The sequence below is a fragment of the Tamandua tetradactyla genome, chromosome 16, assembly GCF_023851605.1.
Source record: "Tamandua tetradactyla isolate mTamTet1 chromosome 16, mTamTet1.pri, whole genome shotgun sequence".
Lineage (NCBI taxonomy): Eukaryota > Metazoa > Chordata > Mammalia > Pilosa > Myrmecophagidae > Tamandua > Tamandua tetradactyla.
This window is the reverse complement of record NC_135342.1, coordinates 40640246-40661711: the sequence shown is the minus strand read 5'-3', so window position 1 is coordinate 40661711 and position 21466 is coordinate 40640246. Positions and strand designations below refer to the sequence as shown.

The 21466-nt window shown below is 35.5% G+C and overlaps 1 protein-coding gene and 2 pseudogenes across 3 annotated transcripts in view; 1 reads left to right on the top strand and 2 right to left on the bottom strand.

Moving 5' to 3' along the window:
* ITFG1 (integrin alpha FG-GAP repeat containing 1) overlaps positions 1-15371 on the top strand; it is a 343198-nt gene extending 327827 nt beyond the window's left edge. For both annotated transcript variants that reach the window (XM_077132340.1, XM_077132339.1), the window contains 4 exons: positions 5915-6039; positions 6562-6644; positions 12116-12233; positions 15144-15371. In XM_077132340.1, the coding sequence (XP_076988455.1) occupies positions 5915-6039; positions 6562-6644; positions 12116-12233; positions 15144-15203 (386 nt within the window). In that variant the 3' untranslated portion in view covers positions 15204-15371. The remainder of the gene's footprint in view (positions 1-5914; positions 6040-6561; positions 6645-12115; positions 12234-15143) is intronic.
* The window catches only part of LOC143659412 (origin recognition complex subunit 1 pseudogene), a 117656-nt pseudogene that overhangs the window by 78199 nt on the left and 17991 nt on the right, over positions 1-21466 (bottom strand). The window lies entirely within an intron of this gene.
* LOC143659417 (nucleoside diphosphate kinase 6 pseudogene) lies at positions 6363-8974 on the bottom strand (annotated as a pseudogene).

Below are 21466 nucleotides of genomic sequence, written 5' to 3'. Positions count from 1 at the left end.
TGACCAATGGAATCAAATAGAGAGTTCAGATATAGACCCTCTCATCTATGGACAATTGATTTTTTTTTTATTAATTAAAAAAAATTAACAAACAAAACATTTAGATATCATTCCATTCTACGTATACAATCAGTAATTCTTAATATCATCACATAGTTGCATATTCATCATTTCTTAGTACATTTGCATCGATTTAGAAAAAAATAAAAAGACAACAGAAAAATAAAATGATAATAGAGAAAAAACTATATGTACCATACCCCTTACCCCTCGCTTTCATTTACCACTATTTCAAACTGAATTTATTTTAACATTTGTTCCCCCTATTATTTATTTTTATTCCATATGTTCTACTCTTCTGTTGATATAGAGCTAAAAGGAGCATCAGACATAAGGTTTTCACATTCACAGAGTCTCACTGTGAAAGCTATATCATTGTTCAATCATCATCAAGAAACATGGCTCCTGGAACACAGCACTACATTTTCAGGCAATTCCCTCCAGCCTCTCCACTACATCTTGAACAACAAGGTGATATCTACTTAATGCGTAAGAATAACCTCCAGGATAACCTCTCAACTCTGTTTGGAGTCTCTCAGCCATTGACACTTAGTCTCATTTCACTCTTCCCCCTTTGGTCAAGAAGGTTCCCTCAATCCCTTGACGTTAATTCTCAGCTCATTCTAGGGTTTTTCTCAGTCCCTTGATGCTGAGTTTCAGCTCATTCCAGGATCTTTGTCCCACGTTGCCAGGAAGGTCCACACCCCTGGGAGTCATGTCCCATGCAGAGAGGGGGAGGGTGGTGAGACTGCTCGTCATGTTGGCTGGAGGGAGAGGCCACATCTGAACAAGAAAAGAGGCTCTCTTGGGGGTGACTCTTAGGCCTAAATTTTAAGTAGACTTGACCTATCCTTTGTGGGGTTAAGTTTCATGTGAACAAACCCCAAAACTGGGGGCTCAGCCTATAGCTTTGGTTGTCCACACTGCTTGTGAGAATATCAAGAATTCAACTTGGGGAAGTTGAATTTCTCCCCACTCTCACCATTCCCCAAAGGGGGCTTGCAAATACTATTCCAGTCACTGATCAAATCATTCTGGGATTCATTGGGGGGTCACACTGGACAAACAAACAAAATCTCATGTACTACCTGAGATTCCAAATACTTATGACATTCAATCAAACTATCTACATGAGTTATATTAGGAAATGCTCTAGTCAAAATCTAAATTTTGTAACAAACATTTTTTGCTTTAGTCTCACACATAAGGTGACATTTTAAAGTATTAATTATCATCTATTTTCAGCACCCTGCAATAATGACATTCCTTTGTTCTTCCTCATGCCAAAACATTTTTAAAATTTGTACATTGTACATTTCACTATTATTATATACTCTAGGCATTCCTAGATTATACCATTTCGATCTTTAACATCTATCTTTCTTTCTGATTTCATTTATGTCCCCAGCCCTCCTCCCTCTATCATTCTCACATGCAGCTTCATTCAGTGTTTTAACATTACAGTTAGGTAGTATTGTGCTGTCTATTTCTGAGTTTTTGTATCCAGTCCTGTTGCACAGTCCGTATCCCTTCGGTTCCAATTACCCACTATCTTACCCTATTTCTATCTCCTGATGTCTCTGTTACCAATGACATATTCCAAGTTTATTCACTAATGTCGGTTCATATCAGTGAGACCATACAGTATTTGTCCTTTAGTTTTTGGCTAGTCTCACTCAGCATAATGTTCTCTAGGTCCATCCATGTTGTTACATACTTCATAACTTATTCTGTCTTAGAGCTGCATAATATTCCATTGTATGTATATACCACAGTTTGTTTAGCCACTCGTCTGTTGTTGGACATTTTGGCTGTTTCCATCTCTTTGCAATTGTAAATAATGCTGCTATAAACATTGGTGTGCAAATGTCCGTTTGTGTCTTTGCCCTTAAGTCCTCTGAGTAGATACCTAGCAATGGTATTGCTGGGTCATATGGCAATTCTATATTCAGCTTTTTGAGGAACCGCCAAACTGCCTTCCACAGTGGTTGCACCGTTTGACATTCTCACCAACAGTGAATAAGTGTGCCTCTTTCTTCATATCCTCTCCAGCACTTGTCATTTTCTGTTTTGTTGATAATGGCCATTCTGGTGGGTGTGAGATGATATCTCATTGTGGTTTTGATTTGCATTTCTCTAATGGCCAGGGACATTGAGCATCTCTTCATGTGCCTTTTGGCCATTTGTATTTCCTCTTCTGAGAAGTGTCTGTTCACGTCTTTTCCCATTTTGTAATTGGATTGGCTATCTTTTTGTTGTTGAGTTGAACAATCTCTTGATAAATTCTGGATACTAGACCTTTATCTGATATGACGTTTCCAAATATTGTCTCCCATTGTGTAGGCTGTCTTTTTACTTTCTTGATGAAGTTCTTTTATGCACAAAAGTGTTTAATTTTGAGGAGTTCCCATTTATTTATTTCTTTCTTCAGTGCTCTTGCTTTAGGTGTAAGGTCCATAAAACAGCCTCCAGTTATAAGCTTCATAAGATATCTCCCTACATTTTCCTCTGTTTTATGGTCTTAGACCTAATGTTTAGATCTTTGATCCATTTTGAGCTAACTTCTGTATAGGGTGTGAGATACGGGTCCTCTTTCATTCTTTTGCATATAGATAACCAGTTCTCTAGGCACCATTTATTGAAGAAACTGTTCTGTCCCAAATGAGTTGGCTTGATTGCCTTATCAAAGATCAAATATCCATAGATGAGAGGGTCTATATCTGAACACTCTATTCAATTCCATTGGTCAATATATCTATCTTTATGCCAGTACCATGCTGTTTTGACCACTGTGCCTTCATAATATGCCTTAAAGTCAGGCAGCGTGAGACCTCCAGCTTCGTTTTTTTTCCTCAAGATACTTTTAGCAATTCGGGGCACCCTGCCCTTCCAGATAAATTTGCTTATTGATTTTTCTATTTCTGAAAAGTAAGTTGTTGGGATTTTGATTGGTATTGCGTTGAATCTGTAAATCAGTTTAGGTAGAAACGGCATCTTAACTATATTTAATCTTCCAGTCCATGAACATGGTATGCCCTTCCATCTATTTAGGTATTCTGTGATTTCTTTTAACAGTTTCTTGTAGTTTTCTTTGTATAGGTCTTTTGTCTCTTTAGTTAAATTTATTCCTAAGTATTTTATTCTTTTAGTTGCAATTGTAAATGGAATTCGTTTCTTGATTTCCCCAGACAATTGATCTTTGATAAGGCAGTTAAGCCAACTCACCTTGTACAAAACAGTCTCTTCAATAAATGGTGCCTAGAGAACTGGGTATCCACATGCAAAAGAAAGAAGGAGGACCCATGTCTCACACCCTATACAAAAATTAACTCAAAATGGATCAAAGACCTAAACATTAGATCTAAGACCATAAACTGTTAGAACAAAATGTAGGGAAATATTTTATAAATCTTATAATAGGAGGCGGTTTCCTAAACCTTACACCCAAAGCATGAGCATTGAAGAAATAAATAAATAAGTGGGAACTCCTCAAAATTAAATACTTTTGTGCATCATAAACTTCGTCAAGAAGTGAAGACAGCCTACACAATGGGAGACAATATTTGGAAATGATATATCAGATAAAGTTCTAGTATCCAGAATATATAAAGAGATTGTTCAACTCAACAACAAAAAGACAGACAACCCAATTACAAAATAGGCAAAAGACTTGAACAGACATTTCTCAGAGGGGGAAATACAAATGGCCAAAAGGCACATGAAGAGATGCTCAGCTTCCCTGGCTATTAGGGAAATGCAAATCAAAGCCACAATGAGATATCATCTCACACCCATGAGAATGGCCATTATCAATAAAACAGAAAACAACAAGTGCTGGAGAGGATGTGGAGAAAGAGGCACACTTATCCGCTGTTGGTGGGAATGTCAAATGGTGCAACCGCTGTGGAAGCCAGTTTGGCAGTTCCTCAGGAAGCTAAGTATAGAAATGCCATATGACCTGGCAATTCCATTGCTTGGTATCTACTCAGAGGACATGAGGACAAAGACACAAACAGATATTTGCACACCAATGTTTATAGCACTATTATTTACAATTGCCAAGAGATGGAAATAGCCAAAATGTCCATTAACAGACAAGTGGCTAAACAAGCTGTGGTATATACATATGATGGAATATTCTGCAGCTGTAAGACAGAATAAAGTAACAACATGGATGGACCTTAAGGACATTATCCTGAGTGAGATTAGCCAGAAACAAAAGGACAAAATACTGTATGGTCTCGCTAATATGAACTAATGTTAATGAATGAACTTGGATAATTTCAGTTAAGAACAGAGGTCATCAGGAGATAGAAATATGGTAGATATTGGGTAATTAGAACTGAAGGGATACAGATTGTGCAACAGGACTGATTGTAAAAATTCAGAAATGGATAGTACAATACTACCTAACTGTAATACAATAATGTTAGAACATTAAATTCAGAAATAGATAGCACAACACTACCTAACTGTAATACAATAATGTTAGAATACTGAATGAAGCTGAATGTGAGACTGATAGATGGAGGAGGCCTGGGGGCAGAAATGAAATCAGAAGGAAAAATATACTATAAAGACATAAAGACTGAGATGGTATAATCTATGAATGCCTAGAGTGTATAATGATAGTGACTAAATGTACAAATTTTAAAATGTTTTGCATGAGGAAGAACAAAGGAATGTCTAATGCAGGGTGTTGAAAGTAGATGGTAATTAATATTTTAAAACTTCAACTTATGTGTGAAACTAAAGCAAAAAAATGTTTATTTGGTACAAAATGTATATTTATATTTTGACTAATGCATTTCCTAATATAACTTATGTGGACAGCTTAATTGAACATCATAAGTACATGAAACCTTGAGTAGGGCATGAGATTTTGTAGGTTTGTCCAGAGTGATGCCTCGATAAATTCCAGAAGGATTTGAACAGTGAATAAAAAAGTATTTGCAAAGCCCCATTGGGGGAATGGTAAGAAGGGGGGAAATTCAACCTCCTCAAGTGGAGAATTCTTGATATTCTCACAAGCAGTGGGGACAACCAAAGCAATAAGCTGAGCCCCCAGTCTTGCGGCTTGTTCATATGAAACTTAACCCCACAAAGGATAGGTCAAGCCTACTTAAAATTAGGCCTAAAAGTCACCCCCAAGAGAATCCTCTTTTTTTGCTCAGATGTGGCCTCTCTTTCTCAGCCAACACGACAAGCAAACTCACTGCCCTCCCTCTGTCTACATGGGACATGACTCCCAGGGGTGTGGACCTTCCTGGCAATGCGGAACAGAAATCCTTGAATGAGCTGGGACTCAGCATCAAGGGATTGAGGAAACCTTCTCAACCGAAAGTGGGAAGAGAGAAATGAGACAAAATAAAGTGTCAATGGCTGAGAGATTCCAAACAGAGTTGAGAGGTTATCCTGGAGGTTATTCTCATGCATTAAATAGATACCACCTTTTTAGTTAAGGCATAACAGAGAGGCTGGAGGGAAGTGCCTGAAAATGTAGAGCTGTGTTCCAGTAACCATGATTCTTGAAGATGATGATATAGCTTTAGAATATAGTATATACTATATACATTATAGTATAATATATATACATTATAGTATAATGATATAGCTTTCATAGTGTGACTGTGTGATTGTGAAAACCTTGTGTCTGATGCTTCTTTTATCTACTTTATGGACAGATGAGTAAAACATATGGATTAAAAATAAATAAATAATAGGGGAACAAGTGTTAAAATAAATTTAGTGGATTAAAAAAAATCAGTTCTAGTACTTACATATTTTATATTTTATCATTTAAAATTGGACAAGAACAATATATTCCAAGATTTCTTTTTTTTTTTTAATATAGCTGGACAGCTCAGCCAGTCAGCACATTTAGCTCTCCAACTACCATACAATGTACTTGGTTTAGGTCGAAGTGCAAATTTTCTTGATCATCTTTATGTTGGTATTCCCCGTCCATCTGGAGAGAAGGTGAGCAAAAATTGAATTTGTTTACAATTAATCTGTTTTTTAAATGAAAATTTTAAAAATTAATTGAAAGTGACCTAAGCTTACCTTATAGAGAGCACATATTGATTTGAAGATACAGCCTATCCTTCCACCACCTCTCCCATAAACTTCACAACTTCCTCTTTCCTTCTTTATTTTATCCTTCTCACTTTCACCATCTAACATGCTATATATTTTATTTGATGTTAATTCTAAGCAGCACTTGCATAAAATGTTCAATAAATATTTAATAAATGAATGAGTAAATGAATCTGTGAGAAGCAAATATAATCCTTCCCTGGAAAGATCAGAAAGTATTTGCCAACAGTTGACACAGGGGCTCTATTTTGGACTTAATGTGAATATGTAAATTTAGTTTAATCCATACCTAAAATTTCAGTTTCTCACTGACTACCTGAGCTTTTTTTCTTTGTTTATTTTGGATAGTAATTAAATGTCTTTGAAATATATTGGATTTTTAATTTTATTCAATTCTTTTTCCAGTCTATACGAAAACAAGAGTGGACTGCAATCATTCCAAATTCCCAGCTAATTGTCATTCCATACCCTCACAATGTTCCTCGAAGGTAATGTTCTTATTTGTACTGAATTTGGTAAAGATATGATCAACTCTGAATCACAGATGCATTTAATGTCTTTTAAAAACCTTTTTAATCCTACCATGTTCCCATATGAATGCCATCACTTAATCTTCTTACAGCTAACCTTAAATGACCAAGCTAACCTTAAATGACCAAGCATACACACAAGGTCCCTGGTATTTTTCATGAAGAACAATTAATCCTATTAGAAAAACAGCAGGTTAACTAATTAGGCATTTGTGTATATTCAGGTTAAATAAACTGGTCTTGAGTTTACTAGGTGTGTAAATTCAAAAATTTCAGGATGCTAAATTTTTAGTAAGTACTGAACTTTTTAATAAAGTCTTTGAAGAATGGTTTATATCCCACAGTGGTTGAGCACAAATTTTGGAGTCAAACAGATCTAAGGTAGAAACTCAGTTCCGCCGTGGACTGTGAGACTTGAGCTAATTGTTTATCCTCTTTGAGTCTCAATTTCTGCATCTGTAGAATAGTAGATAGAATGTCTATTTTCAAAGGCTAATTTGAGGATTAAATGTACTTGACACAGTGCCTAGTATGTGGTAAGTTTTCAGTAAATGGTAGCCATTTTTATCCTTTTTAGCAGAGTGACCTTTTTTCATAATATAGCATTTAACTCTAAATCCCCACCTTTCTTCATTTTTCTTTAAATTACTAGATTGAGTCTATTCTTTTTAAAGTAAGTAATGAAGGTATTCACTAACATTAAACTTCATTAGGAAAAAAATAAATTTAGTCTATCTAGGGGGAAATAATCAAAGAGAAATGGTATAATTTATATATGAGTGTGTAACCTGAGGGGTCCTGTTTGTTACATTTCTCCTCAATGTACAGGCTTAACTTTTTTTTTTTCAGTAGGACAGTGACTTTTATTGAGAAATATAGGCCAACTGCTGCTTCTACAGAGTCACCACACTTTTAGGGACTTACATCCCTGGTAAGTCATTTAGGCAAGCTCCTCCTTGATGAAGGATGGGCAGTTCCCAACAGAAGAGTCTAAAAGCTCTAGTTGTCCATCATCTTTTGAACCACCCATGAACATTCTAGACAAAAGGTGGATGAAGAACTAGAATCTGGAGGGGGTGGCAGTGATGAGGTAGGCCCTCAGGGAGGTGGCAGAGATGGCACCTTGAGCCCAGGATTCCGTGGTCCTAGGAAAATACTTCTGAGGTCTAAGAGAGAAGGCTGGGCAATACCATCAGTCTTCATAGACTGACAGGCCTGCATCAGGCTGGTCCTGGGCCCCCTGTTCCAACTGCACAATGGACATCTCCCTCAGGACTGTAGTATACAGGGCCACAGCGCAACTGGGGCTTCTCCTCCTCATACCAGCGCTGCTCACTGAAGTCGGGGAAGAAGGCTGCAATCTCTCTACTGGCTGAAACCACAGAGTCTGAGCCATGGGTGGTGTTGCCGGTGTCAGTGAGGCCAAAACTCCCACGAATTGAATCTGGGGCCAGGTGGCGTGCTCGAAACACTCTGGTAGGTCCCATTAGTGTCCTCCAGAGCTGGATGGCATCCTTGTGGGCAAGGATATAGGCTCGGATAGGCCCACTGGCCATGAACTCTACCAGCCGCTGATAGAAAAACCGCCCTTCATGCTCTTGGTAAAACCTCTGGCAGTCTTCCTTTCTCCACAGTAGTTCTCTCATTCGTACAATAAGGAACTTGTTGCTCAGAATCTACTGATGAACAGCCTCCAGAATCAGTGGGTGAGCAACTGCATCCGGCTTAATCAGGGCTAGAGTAAGCTGGAGAGCCTGAGGGCTTCTCAAGATTGAGGCCATCTCATTCATGTGAGAAATTGATCACTTCTGCAAGAGTAAAGATTAGGTCTTGAAAGATTAAATCCAGATTCCAGGTGATCTGAGAGCCCCTGCGCAAGTTACTGTGCATCCGGATTCACTAGGTGCTCTCCCAGGCTTAACTTTTTTAATTAAATTTTTAGATGTATTCATTGGTGCTAGAGCCAGCTTATGCCAGCTCACAAGCCAATTATGCACACCTCTTTCCAATTCTGTGTTCAATTAAGTCACATTGGTAACTGAAAATAGTCATGGTAAGAGCATTTACATCATGAAAATTGGCCAATGTCATAAATCATGGCTTTTTTTTTTTTCCAGAAAGCTAGTTTACCAGCACCACTGGGTGTTTTTTATGGTAGATTTGTGGACTTTAGAACCAAATTTCTTAAGAAAACTTTATTATAGCCATATGCTTGAAATGAGATAACATCATTTATAGAAACAATTATACTCCTTGTTCAGATGTTTTAAAATGATCCTATATTGTATGTTTGTGTTAGTTTTCTATACATCAAATTTAACACTGGACCATAAGTAGAAAACTGTGTAAATTATCTTACTTCTATACAGGTCAATATCATGACACAGTTTTCTATGAACTGCCATGGACATGTAAAAAACTGTTAAGATAGTGTGGTGCCAAAAACAGTAAATTATAGAAGAATATTATAATAAATGACCATTTGTGTTCCTAAAGTTTTAAAACACTTTGTTTAAAAATGTTATATATGAAAAATAAATAAATAAATAAAAATTTTAAGAAATGTTATATATGCATATGTTTATATCTATGCAAAATATCTCTCAAAGGATACACAAGAAACGAGTGACTGCATCTCAGCAGGAAAATGAGGATTGTCCTTTTGCCCTATTTGATTTTTATTTTTACCAAATTGTCTATATTCTTTTTTGTTAGTTTTGTTTTGTTTAATTTTTTAATGATTTTATTGTAAAATACAACATATATACAAATCAAAGAAGGAAAAAGGCAAGTTATTTTCAAAGCACACCTCAACAAGCAACTACAGGACAGATACCAGAGTTTATCATAGGCTACCATTCCATTACCTCAGATTTTTCCTTCTATATGCTCCAAAATACTGGAGGCTAGAAGGAAGATTAATATAGTGATTCAGCAGCCATACTTACTTGTTAAGTCCAGTTTTCTCTTTTATGCCTCCTCTCTCTCCTTTAATATAGGGTTCCTTGGGGAATGCCTGTCCCAACTCTTGAATGCTGAGAAAAGGTGTCCACACTGAAGGAGGGATCCAATCAGTTGATAATCCTGGAGAGGCTAATATCTCTGGACTTCCGGATTTATCTGATCTAAGAACCCTCTGGGAATTATATGTTGCAGGAAGGCAAACCACATGAAACCTTTATAGAGCCTCGTTTGAGCCCCAGGTGCTCTTAAGAGACAACAGGAGAGATGTTGATTGGGGTTTAGCAAACTATGACCATTAGGACTAACTGCCTTTTAACTATTGGCCATAGCAGGCATTTTTAGTTTTCCCCCTTTATCCCTCTACCATTGTCTCCTTGTCCAGTATTGAAACATAAAAATGCTTAGAATGTCCTTTTGTGTCTGACTTATTTCACTTGGCATTATGTCCTCAAGGTTCATCCAGGTTGTCATATATTTCAGGACATCATTTCATCTTACTATTGCATATTTGATCATATGTATATACCACATTTTGTTTATCCACTCATCTGTTGTTGGGCACTTGGATAGTTTTCATCTCTTAGCTATTGTGAATGTGCCATTATATCACTGTACAAGTGTCTGTTCATGTCACTGCCATCAGGTCTTCTGGGCATATACAGAGTACTGGTATTGCAGGATTATCAGGCAACTCAATATTTAGTTTTCTGAGGAATTGCCAAATTATCCCATCAGCAATGAATAAGTGTTCCAGTTTCTTTACATCCTCTCCAAAATTTGTAGTTTCCTGGTTTTTTTAACAGCAGCCATTCTTATATGTGTGATGTAATATCCCATTATCATCTTAATTTGCATCTCCCTTACAGCCAGTGAAGATGAGCAGCTCTTCATGTGCTTTTTAGACATCTGTATTTGCTCTTCAGAATAGTGTCTATTCATATCCTCTGCCTATTTTATAATTGTGTTGTTTATGTGGTTTTCAAATGTTTTCTCCCATTGAGTTCACTACCTCTTCACCTTTTCAACAAAGTCCTTTGAGGTACACAGTACAATTCTTGTGTTTAAGAAGGACCATATGACTAGCTTGCAGATATCCAGTGTTCCACACTCAGTAGGAAATATTTAGGAGCCAGTGTACTACTATCCAGCTTTATTTTCCCTATTGCAGCAAGCCTTTAGGACATTTACCTGCATCCAGGTCAGCTTCTCACTTCATTAAACTTGGCAGGATTTTCCGCAGTGAGAAAGAGTGCATATATATGTAAAGTTGCTGGAAGTAAAGTGATCAAATACAAATACTCAAGTCTTGAATGCAGCCACAACTTAAGCTCTTGATTAGCAAACCTGAGGAGCTGGAGTCCTGCCCAAAATGTCTATATTCTTGTTGTGTGTTTTTATTTATTTTAAAAGCACCAAAAAATAATAATAATAACCTCATGAAAAACTTTTAAGTATGAATAAGGTACTGAAGTAATTAACAATATTTGTTTTCTTATTCTTCTTAATGTTCTGGAAAATTCTGCAATCTCGATTTTTTTTTCTCTTATTCTTTCAGAAGAAATTTTGTTTTCAAATTTATGTACATAATAATAAAATTATTTTAATTTGTGGTTGATTTTGAGATTTATTGATAGAAGCTAAGCTACTTTCTATTCATCAGAATGATATTCCTTTATTAAACGTTTAAAATGAAAATATATCCATTATATCTTTTCAGGGAGAACAAAAAGCTCTATGTATACAACTATCTGCAGTGTTAGTGATAATAGACCTCAGTTTTAGGCACTGAAGATTTTGCATGTGCTGTGTTATATGGACTGTTTCAGAAGGAAAGAACTAGTTGTATTTATGCTAAAGACCTCAATAGTTTGTATATTGCCATTAATAATGAAAAACAAAAGTGATTTTGTAATAGGTCTCTAAAATGCATTGTAGTAATATAAATCCTCCAACATGACCCAGAATTGGGAGAGGTTTTGCACAGCCGTCTATCTACCCTAGCCACATGATTGTTTTAGATGGTCATAGTGCTTATAGAAATGGAAATCACAAATAAGATGATAAAGAAGCTTTTTGGAAATCATGTGAATATTTAGCCTTAGAGTTCAAGGTTTTAAATTCAGCAAGTCAGTCAAGATATAAAAGCAGGTTAAGATCTAAAGTACCCTTGATAAGTTTACTTAAGAAGAGTCCTCACAGGATCAAGCTTGAAAACAAAAATATTGTAGTCTGTTCTATTTCCATCCTCTGAGTGAAATCTGAATTCTGCAGGATCTTGATAGTCTTAGCACTCTCTAAATTTAATTGCTTTTGTTTTAATTTTTAACAAATGGATTGATGGGTAAATGAATTAATGAGTGAATTGATTGATTCATTCATTACTAAGCTTTTTCACTTTCTGGTCTCAATAGAAGTTTGTCATTTGTAAGTTAGGTTTTCTAATTTAATTCTCTTTTCATCTACAGCTGGAGTGCCAAACTGTATCTTACACCAAGTAACATTGTTCTGCTCACTGCTATAGCTCTCATTGGTGTCTGCGTTTTCATCTTGGCAATAATTGGCATTTTACATTGGCAGGAAAAGGTTTGTTTCAATTAAATGAAATTTTAACTTTGATTAATTTATTATAGTACCATATTACTCTTGAAAATGCTATATTTAGTTTGAACTTTTCACATGACAAAGATTTCCTGATTTTTCAAATTCTATCTAGAATGTTATCTAATTGATGATCATTTATTTTGTCCCCTGAAGTCACTGATGTCACTTAGAAATTCATACAAGTCACAGGAGAAGACTATTTAAAATGTTCAATGCTGTACATAGATTGATACACCCAAATTTTTACCAGCTGTATAGAAAACTTAATTAGAAATCATTTCTTAATGGCCTCAAAAGTATTTTTTTTTAATCAGCCTGTATTCATTATCTAGTGACAGAGTCATGGACATTGTTTTTCCAGGAATAACAGCTATCTCATTTTATAGATAAAGAAATTAGAGCACAAAAAAATATTACATGATTTTCTCAAGGTTTGCTGGGGAGGGGAAAAGATAACAACTAAAGTGATAAATATAATTTCCATCCTTCATGTATTTTTTGCATTAAACCACATTGATTTATCTTCTTTAGTAAAACATCTGAAAGAGTAATGTTCTTTCAGCTACTGCATCATTGTGTAAGTGTGCACACTATGTAAGTGTACAGTGTTTATGCTACAATCAGTCCCCCAAGAAATTAAACTAATTTCCTTTCCTTCATAAGTTTAGAGCTTTGTAATATTTCAGACTACATTCTGATACTTCTGGACAAAAGTATGTAGGGTCTTCCTTTGCAATCTTAATGTTAAGTCAATATATTTTATGTTACCATTTTAGATATTTAATGTAGGGAATTAAACAAAACTCCCAAAACTATAGATTTTTTAATAAAATGTTTAAGTGAAGAAAGATGTTATACTGAATTGACTAGCAGCTTAAATATATGCTTAAAAGACTAATTTCCGGGGAGGCCATGGTGGCTTAGCAGGCAGAGTTCTGGCCTGCCATGCCAGAGACCTGGGTTCGATTCCTGGTGCCTGCCCATGCAAAAAAAAAAAAAGACTAATTTCTATTCATATATGAATATATATTAAATACACAACTAGGTAGTTTCCAAAACAATACCTTTTTTGTCAGAAAAGTGGGGACTCTTTTGCACCTATTCTCTTTGGATAGTTATCCCCATCATATTCATTTTTTGTTAACCAGTTTCACCATCTGTTTTATCTTAGCAGCTCTTTTAACTTATAAAAAAAAATTAGCATGTTAATTGTTCTGGTAAATGGTCATAGATTTGTCTCTCAAGAAAATTCCCTACATTAAATATCAAAAATGGTAACATAAAATATATTGACTTAACATTAAGATTGCAAAGGAAGACCCTATATACTTTTGTCCAGAAGTATCAGAATGTAGTCTGAAATATTACAAAGCTCTAAACTTATGAAGGAAAGGAGATTAGTTTAATTTCTTGGGGGACTGATTGTAGCATAAACACTGTACATTTACATAGTGTGCACACTTACACAATGATGCAGTAGCTGAAGATTTTGAAGATAAGCATATATTTGACCATGATACATGAAGTTCTCTCCCTGTATACTGTCTCACACCTCTTTGTCCATTCCTCCTTCACCTACTCTGACTGATCAATCATTTTCTAAATACAGATACTCCAGTGTCCGTCCTAAGCCGCCTTCTTCCTATACTCTCCTAGCCAATTTCATATAAAATCATGGTTTCAGCTATTACCCCAAATTTCTCCAGTCCTCGTCTCTCTCCAGAGCTCCTCCCCCATTTCCAACCATCTCCATGACAACTCTATGTAGATCACTTACAGGCACCTCAAAAATCAGTATTCTAAAGCTTCATCTCTCACTCTTCTTTCTTATCTACGTACAAGATGTAATCAATTGCCCTGTTGATTCTGTGTCCATCAAAAAATCTCTGCAGCTAACTCCACTTCTGCATTCCTACTACCACTACTTTAGTTCAGCCCCTTGATATATCCTACCTGGTCTCCCTGATTCCGTTTGCGCCCCTTTCCATTTCTGTTTATCACATTGCCACCAGATTACTTCATCATTAAGTTTAGCTTAATTATGTCACTTTCCTGCTCAAATGTCACACTGCTATATCACATCCCTGCCTAAAATATCTAAACTCTTTAGGCTGTCCCTCATGTACCCCCATATGACTAGACAATATACCTTTTCAACCTCATTGCTTACCACTTCCCTTTACATGTTCCCTGATCTGTTCTACTTCCCATAATTGCTTGTTTTACTCCCAGCTTCAACTGAATGCTCCTCTTACCCTCCATTTCTAAACACCCTTTCTTTTGAAAGCTTTTCCTTTCCTCACCCCACCCTAGAAGTAAATCTTTCTCTCAGAATACTGGTAACATGTTTCACTTTCTTATCTTGAAATATAGTTATTCAATGGACTTTATTTTCTTTCCAGGCTAGGCTTTCATTCCTTCAGAACTTGAATATTTTGTTTAAACCCTCAAAATACCAAGCACAGTATCTTGCTGGAAGTAGAGGGTCAATAAATATGTTAAATCATTAAGTTAAACCAAAAATAATTAATATACTTTAATATAATTTAGACTGATTTACTAGCATCATTGTTAAAAATGGAAAAAGAAATGCAATAATTGATTCCATCCTCATAGACTCTAGTGTTTACTTGTAAGTTCTCCTACTTACAAGTAAATGATAAATTTTGTACCTAAAGAATATTTCTTGCTGGTTTAAAAATTCAATTTGCTGATCATTAATTATAAAATAGCTAGTATAAACTACAAAAATATTTCATGTGATTATTGCAGTTATAAAATCATGCCTATTTATCAATTGCTGAAGGCTTTTTAAATTTTATTAACCTCAGAAATTAGTTTTTTCTTAACATTTTCCTATCATTTATAAACTAGTGTAAAATTCTTTTTCAGAAAGCAGATGATAGAGAAAAACGACAAGAAGCCCATCGGTTTCATTTTGATGCTATGTAACTTGCCTTTAATAATACATAATGGGACTGCTATTTGTTTGATTAATTGAAATACTAAATTCTGGCTTATAAAAGAAAATAGGGGATTGTTTTGATTATTTATAAATGATGCATCCTTTGATAATACTGGAAAGTATTCAAATAAATATGGTCTGAAAGTGTCGCATGATCTTTTTTTTAAAGCACTTTGTATACAGTATTTTGGGTTCTTTATTGAATAGTGCTGTACGTTTTTGTTCCTTTGTGGAATGTGTTGCATGTACTCAGGTGTTTATGTATTTATAATCTCATTAGAATAATAATGATGGAAAAGACATGTAAATAAAACTATTTAAATGAGTGGGGTTTTTTTGTGTTCCACTTGAATTGGTCTTGCTTCTTATTCTAATGCTGCAAATTATACTTTTGTGACTGTATCACAGAAAAAGTCTTGAAACATTCACATTCCTAATAGCAGATCAGGGAGGGGTCTTTCACAGACTGGCATATAGTACAATGGCTGAGTATTCTGGCTTTGAAATTGCAGTCTGACAGTCTCACCTTAGACACCTGGCTCACCACCCACTAGCTGTTTGAATTTGGCAAATTGCTTAATCGTTATAAGCCTCAGTTTTTTCATTTATACAATGGGGTTAATATTACCTACTCACTTGTCTTACTGTAAAATTAAACAGGATGACGTATGTAAAGCACTAAGCTTGGTCCCTAGCATATACTGCTCAATACATAATAGTCATCATTTTTTTTATTAGTATTTTTAGGGTTTTTTTATAGACTTCTATAACTAATTATCAAAATATAGAGAGGCAACAGAATTTTATTTTCAGGCTTGAGGAAATCATATTCCTTGAAAAACCTAAATTCTTGGTAGTTGACATCTTATTTAAAGATAGTTGCTCACATTAACTGAAAATTATATTGTAGTACATATCAAGAATATAGAGTGGGCAACAGTGGCTCAGTGGCAGAATTCTCACCTGCCATGCCAGAGACCCAGGTTCGCTTCCTGGTGCCTGCCCATGTTAAAAAAAAAAAGGAATTAATATATGCTAAAAATTGTCATTTGAACATTGAGCCTCATCATATGGTAATGAAGAACATTTGATTTCTTGAAAGTGCAGTAGGCAGCATCTGGGAATGCAAATCTTCAATCACATTTTTATTCTCAAAAGTTTGGAGAAAGCTATAACTTACATTGATTTCAATGCAAATTTTGTATTGTGGACTTCACGTCAGAAAGTAACTTTAAAAAGACTTGCGTCTAAGATGGGGAAAAACTTACATATCAAGGCTAATAATTTTCTAATATACTAATGGAAATGTGATGGCTATGAAACAAAAACTTCCCTGAAGATAATTTTATTTCTATATCTTGCTATTTGCTCCTTCACAATTCGCTGAGAATGGCATCTGCTTAAATGGTTTCCTTTGTATCTAAGCATGTTAATGTATCATCTTAATAAATATTCTTTATGGAAATAAAGTTTTTTGTGAGTTTTTAAATAATTATCTTGGAACATGCAGAGACCTTAGAGATTAAATCACTCATCTGGGCCATGAGACAGAGTGAGGTGACTGGCCTATTGCCTTTTAACAAGTCATGGGCAAGATGGGGCTATCCAGACTACATACTCAGTTAAAGTTACTAACTTGTTTGGTTTTTTTCTGGGTGCATGGTCCGGGAATCAAACCCAGGTCTCCTGCATGTAAGGTGAGCATTCTACCACTGAACCACCTGTGCACCCTCATTAACTAGTTTTTTATCCACAATTCTGTGCCAAATACTATTCCACACTGTCTCTATAAACATTTGGGCTTAGTGTCTATCAAAAATATAAAATGAGCTTTCTTCTTTTTATGGGATGACATATGTAAAGCCCATTTTGTAAGTTTGGTCCCTAGCTTAGTGTCTCCCTACATATAAAAAAAGGTATTTCTATATCTATACATATATACACTCAGAGGGAATTTTGTTCACAACATGTTTTGTTTTGTTTTGTTTTGTTTTGTTTGTGATGAGGCGTGGGGGTCAGGTTGCATGGCCGGAAATTGAACCCAAGTCTCCCAAATGACAGGAAGAAATTCTGCCCATGCACTCCTAAAATGATCTTTAAAACTCCCTCAATGTTGCAGACAAATAAAAATAAAAATGCCAATGGCATTTAAAAATACAACAAATGGCATTTCCATATTTCTCTGTGTTCTTGATACTTAATTCCAGATGCAATACCAATGTCTTAATTAAGGAGCAGCTGGCAAAACAAAACAAAACAAAAAAAAATGCATCACAATGCTGAGAATCAGTGACAAAGACCTTTACATCAATTTTTAATATTTTAATAGATCACAAGACATTGAGGTCAATGAAATCTAGATTCAAAGCACAAATCACCCATTTTATAACTGATTCAGTCATACCTCTTAGAGCTTGGTTTCCTCATATGTAAAACAAGAATAGTGAATAATATATTAAAGGATGGTTTTTACTCATATAGCAATGTGTGCTTAGAAGTCACTTGGTAAGTGCTATTTCTTTTCTTTCCTCCCGTTTCCCATTATAGTGACAAACAATAACTTGACATTTTCTGACATTTCTCTTCCACTAATCTATATAGTTCCATGATTCTCCTTTTGGGGACTTTCAGGGGTAATTAAAACTTAAAATCACTTTTAAGATAAAAATTACAGTATTTGGAAATACTGCAAATAACATTGTTAATATAGCATTTATTTGGACTAGCCCCATCCTACCAGTCAAAAAATCTTTACATATTTCAGAAATATTTACTAAAATTCCTCATTCCTAAAAAGGCTCCATAATAATAATAACAACTTTTAAACCTATTCTTCCCTTTTTCTCATCCCACTCTTAGTAGTGAATTGTAGGGACCTAAAGTATCCCTGCAAATCTATGAAGAACATCTTTACTCAGAGGCAGTGGTTACTAAATCATCAAAGGATAAAAGACCTGCATTTTATAGATATCCTTTTGAGAAGCAGAGAAATCCTCTAACAATATTGTTCAAGATAAAACTAAGGTCACCAAATTCCATAAGTCTTAGATTTATAAAAGTACCTAAGGGATTCATATATAACTGCAAGAGAAAATGAGTTTATTCCTTTTTTAAAAAAAAGTATGCATTGTGTTTTTGTTCTTTTGAAGACGTCTAAGAAAGAATGAAAGTAAGGAAATATTAATCCATAGAAACAGGCAGAAATGCTCAAAAAAGAAACTCAAAAATGTAAAGAGCCCAACAGACCCTGATGGTATACTAAGGGTTAAACTAGGATACTTAAGGGCCAATGCCTCAGAATATAAGTAAGCTAAAAGTAAACCCTAGCCTTGTGATTACTTGCAGCCTGACTTGACATCAACTGGCTGATATTTTAAAAGACTAATAAAATAGAAACAGATTAGAGAGTACTCTTGAAATCTATACCCAATTCAGAAAAAGCAAGATAGAATAGAGGGAGAAATCAAATTGTAATCCACTCTCAGTGAAATGCCTTATCCAACCCTACAGAGAGTTCTGAGATAGGATGACCCTACCTCCTAACCTGTCCCAAGTTAAGGTAGGAAAGCTGGGTCTTCATATCCCACAACCATCAATCATTGAATGCAGGCTGTCTCTAAGAAGCTCCAGCATAAGTGATCAAGAAAAGAAAATAAGCAGAAATGACCACTATCAGAAATGATATTACTACAGATCATGTATATATCAAAACAGAAAGAGGAAGACATGAGAGCAATTCTATACCAGTGAGTTTGCAATTTTAGATGAAATGAAACAATTCCTAGGAAAATATAGACAAAACAGACACCAGAAGAAACATAAAACCTAAATACTCCTGGTACTTTCTGTGATGTGTCAATATCCTCCTTCAAAAATAAAGGATTACTTTCCCTCATTTCTGAGAGTGCCAGAAACAGTTGGTCACCTGTCAGCCCCATCTGAGGACTGCCTTGGCTGAAAAGAGCAGAGCTGTCTAACATCACTCCCCACTCTTTTTGTTTTTTACTTAAACTTTTTATTTTGAGATAATTTCAAACTTACAGGACAGTTGCAAGAATAATACAAAACCCATACAGAGAACCTCAACATATCCCCTACAAATAACCAGGTCCACAAGTTTTAATATTTTGCCACATGTGCTGTACTCAATCAACTTCAACACTCCTCATCAGTAACTGATAGAAAAAGTAGGGGGGAAAAAAAAGTAGACTTAAAAAGCACTATCAAGCAATCTAACAATGGATATTTGTAGTAAATTCCAACCAATAACAACAAAATATACCACCTTCTTAAGTGCACATGGAACATTCAGAAAATCACCATATTCTGGGCCAGAAAACAAAACTTAACAAATTTTAAAAAACAAATCATAAAATATATTCTCATACTCAAATGGAATTAAAGTAGAAATATAACTGGAAAATCCCCAAATATTTAGAAATAAACAGCACACATTTAAAAAACAGTGGTCAAAGAGAAAATCTAAAAAGAAATTTTAAAATATTTTGAATGAACTGAAAATACATTTACAACATATCAAAATTTGTAGAAAGCAAGAATTCCCAGGAAGATGATGGAGTAGGGAGCTACAGGGCTCACTCCTCTACAAAAACCACTAGTAGACAAGTAGAAACTTTCAAAACAACTGTTCTGGAGTTCTGGAGACCAGGGAAGTACTTGTACAGCATCCACAGAAAAGTGGGACAAAGAGAAAGAAACGGGGTGAAAAAATATGAGTCACTCACTCAACCACGGCTCCCGCTGCCTATCTAAGACCCTTGAGGAAAGCAGCTTCAGGTCAGTCCAGTCCCTCCCTGGTGGGCTGCTGCAGACTAGGAGGGCTGCAGAAGACCTCTTCTCCAAGAACAAAGGGGGACACAGACGAGTAATGATCCAGCTATTTATGGTCAAATTCGGTCTGTTGGGCACCACTGCTTTAGGCCATACCGTACAAGCACCAGTAAGCCACTGTTTCAACCCACATCACTGGCGGAACAGGAAGAATACTAAAAACACCCTGCCTTCTTAGGCAATGAATAAGCGCCTTCCGCTGGGAAGGTAAAGGAAAGCAAGTCTTGGAGAGCTGAGAAAAGGGTTTTTTGGCATCTTTCCAGACCCTCTCCCTACGGTCCTTTGCTGCTGGTCTTCACCCCCTGCATGGGTCCCTGACCCTGTTTTGGATGGGAAATACTAACAAACCTAGTGTGAAAGAAGAGTCTTAACACAAGCTCAATCAATAACAAACTCTTAGACAAGACAGAAAAAATAACCTTCAAAAAATCTCATCAAGATAATCAGATGCCCAGATAAATGCAAAAAAATTACAAGCCTTACTAAGAAACAGGAAGATATGGCCCAAAGAAACAAATTAAAAACAGGAGAGGATACAAAAGAATTTGGAACAACTAATAAAAAATGTTCAAACAAATCTCATAAATTCAAGGAGATGAAGGAAAATATGGCTAAAGAGATAAAGGATATTAAGAAGATACTGGGTGAGTGTAAAGAAGAATTTGAAAGTATGCAAAGAAAAATATCAGATCTTATAGGAACTAAAGGCACAATAGGAGAGATTCAAAATACACTAGAGGCATACAACAATGGATCTGACCAGGCAGAAGAGAGGATCAGAAGACAGGTTATCTGAAATTGAACAGACAAAAGAATAGCCCTACTCCAAAACATGTAAATTTTCAGCCATTATTTCCTCAAATATTCTTTCAGCCCCTTTTCCCTTTTCTTCTCTTCCAGGACACCCATGATGTATGTGGTTGTGTGCTTTGCTTTGTTATTCAATTCCCTGAGATACTGCTCAATTTTTTGCATTTTTTCCTCTATATGTTCTTTTCATCATGTGGGTTTTTTTGCCCAGATGCAGATTAATCAATGTTAATTGATTAACATTAATCAACTAATGTTACTACACCACATTAACAGAATGAAGGGTAAAAAATTATCATCTCTATTGATGCAGAAAAAACATTTGACAAAATCCATCATCCTTTCCTGATGAAAACAATTAAAAATATAAGAATAGAAGGAAACTTCTTCGATGAGATAAAGGGAATATATGAAAGACCCACAGCTCACACTGTACTCAGTGGTGAAAGAATGGAAGCTTTCCCTCTAAGATCTGGAAGAAGACAAGTATGCTCACTGTCACACTGTTATTCAACACTGTGCCAGAAGTTCTAGCTAGAGCAATTAGTCAAGAAAAAGAAATAAAAGGCATCTGAATTAGAAAGGAAAA